The 2,106-nt window shown below is 46.6% G+C and overlaps 1 protein-coding gene across 2 annotated transcripts in view; it reads left to right on the top strand.

The window, feature by feature from the left end:
* The window catches only part of ACSL5 (acyl-CoA synthetase long chain family member 5), a 40,376-nt gene that overhangs the window by 31,809 nt on the left and 6,461 nt on the right, over positions 1–2,106 (top strand). For both annotated transcript variants that reach the window (XM_015596330.2, XM_006920856.3), the window contains exons 15-17: positions 675–747; positions 1,010–1,098; positions 1,399–1,515. In XM_015596330.2, coding sequence (XP_015451816.1) covers positions 675–747; positions 1,010–1,098; positions 1,399–1,515 — 279 coding nt within the window. The remainder of the gene's footprint in view (positions 1–674; positions 748–1,009; positions 1,099–1,398; positions 1,516–2,106) is intronic.

The raw sequence follows: 2,106 nt of genomic DNA, 5'->3' as shown, positions 1-2,106 counted from the left end.
CCACACGGCCTATCACAGACCACGCCCCCCATCGCAGTAGCCTGTGCACTTGTTTCCGCCTACCAGATTCTCTCCAATCAAGATTATTCTCTATACCAGGGCTGGGCAAACTACAGCACAGGCCAAATCTAGTCCATTGCCTATTTTCATATAAGTAAAATTTTAGTGGAGCACAGACATGGCTCTTCACTTACGTATTGTCTGCTGCTGCTTTTATGTTACTTTGGCAGAGTTAAGTATTGAGACAGGGACCCCCAGGCTCACGAAGCCAGAGATAGTTACTGTCTGGTCCTATCCAGGAAAAGCCTGCCAGCCCTTATTCTATACCATGGTTGGAGATTTTCCTCTTAAAAAAATGCTACTTCAGTTCCTTCAGAAGCGTTCCATTGCCCAGGTTCAAGTCCAGTTGCCATTGGGTTGCACATCACCCATTTTCCCATCGACTTGAAATACAGCATTTCCTAAAATATAAGTTTCCATACTTTGGTCTATTTCGGACCCTTTTGCTTTTTGAGTGGACCCCTAGTCATAAAGATTTAACATAGCTCAGGCATGGACTCAAGGTACTGACACTAAGTGTCCTTGGACCGTCAAAGGTCTGGTCTCGCCACAGGGCGTGGCCGGCTCATGCTTTATCGTGAGTCAGTTTCCCAGCCCTTCTGTGGTTTCCCCAGGTGCTTGAAGCTTATGGACAAACGGAATGCACTGCGGGCTGTACATCTACGTTACCTGGAGACTGGACGTCAGGTAGGTTCTCCATCTAACTGGGCAGGAGGTATAGTGGTTGGGAGAAAGGTTCTAACTGAACTTGGACTTTGGAGTTTAGAAAACCCCGGTGCCCTGGATGAAGGTGGCAAAGGCCAAACTCAGGTTTTGGTCCAAGCCATCCTAGCTTGGCAGATTATTCTTCAGTCTTATTCTTTTAGTCGATCCATAAATATCTCTGAAATATGCCTGGAATTATCACCGTTTTCTGATTTCCCAGCTGATTCAGTGTGGTGTGTTCTAGGCCATGTTGGAGTCCCTGTACCTTGCAATCACGTGAAGCTGGAAGATGTGGCTGACATGAACTACTTTTCGGCAAACAACGAAGGAGAGGTGGGTAGGTTATGGCCAGTAGTCACGTCCAGACGATCATGGGGAGGGGTGTTTGTATCAGGAGGAGCACACAACTGTGAGCAGGTTTGGGGTTGATTCCTTTGAGATCTTGAGCAAGGAATTGAATGCCTCTGAGCCTCACTTTTCTATCCCAGACAACAGGGATTAAAATCTGGTGCTCTTCATGCTGTAGTAGAAACCGTCAAATGATGTAAGGGGTGGGAGCAGGTGTTTTGTCAAGTACCCATGCTGGGAGTAGCAGGTTTTGCTATTGTCACTGCCTTGTGCCCTTACGTGCAGATCTGCGTCAAGGGAAGCAGTGTGTTCAAAGGATACCTGAAGGACCCTGAGAAGACAAATGAAGCCCTGGACAAGGACAACTGGCTTCACACAGGAGACATTGGTCGCTGGCTCCCGGTGGGTGTTTCTTCAAAACTTTTGGGATTCTATGCTGCTGGATGGGAGAGAATCATCTGCTTATAAACAGGATGGGCAGACATGCGAGGAGGCTAATCAGCTGAGTTGGTATGGCTCCCTAGACAATGAGATGGATTCACTCACAAAGGAAAATTAGGTGACTGTTCTAGGGAACAGGTGTCTGGTCTTTGTTTACCTTTCTTGAGGCAGAAATTGTGACTTGGTAACTCCACGGGCCTATAAGATCTGCCTTTTATGAGTTTCAAAGAAATACGTTTCTTTCCACTTACTATATAAAGCCATATCAAAACACAGAAGCAGGATTTCTAAACTAGGTGTATGCAGAGGATACATTTTGCCTCTCAGAGATCTTTTACAGTCTCTCTGTGAAAGACACGGAGATTTTTTTTCAAGCACAGCTTGTGGACAAACGTTTAGCAGTAGTCCCTGCCAAACCCACCTGTTTTCCTAAAGAGAGGAAACTGTTGCATAATAGTGAGGGAGCCTTAGAACCCCTGCAGGCGATTTTCCAAGCAGTCTCCTCCCTCTCTGTAAGATTTTCTCTATTGTGTGTGTGTGTGGGGGCGGGGC

Source organism: Pteropus alecto, unplaced genomic scaffold (genome assembly GCF_000325575.1).
Source record: "Pteropus alecto unplaced genomic scaffold, ASM32557v1 scaffold177, whole genome shotgun sequence".
In the NCBI taxonomy this organism is placed as follows: domain Eukaryota; kingdom Metazoa; phylum Chordata; class Mammalia; order Chiroptera; family Pteropodidae; genus Pteropus; species Pteropus alecto.
This window is presented reverse-complemented; position numbering and strand designations above follow the sequence as displayed.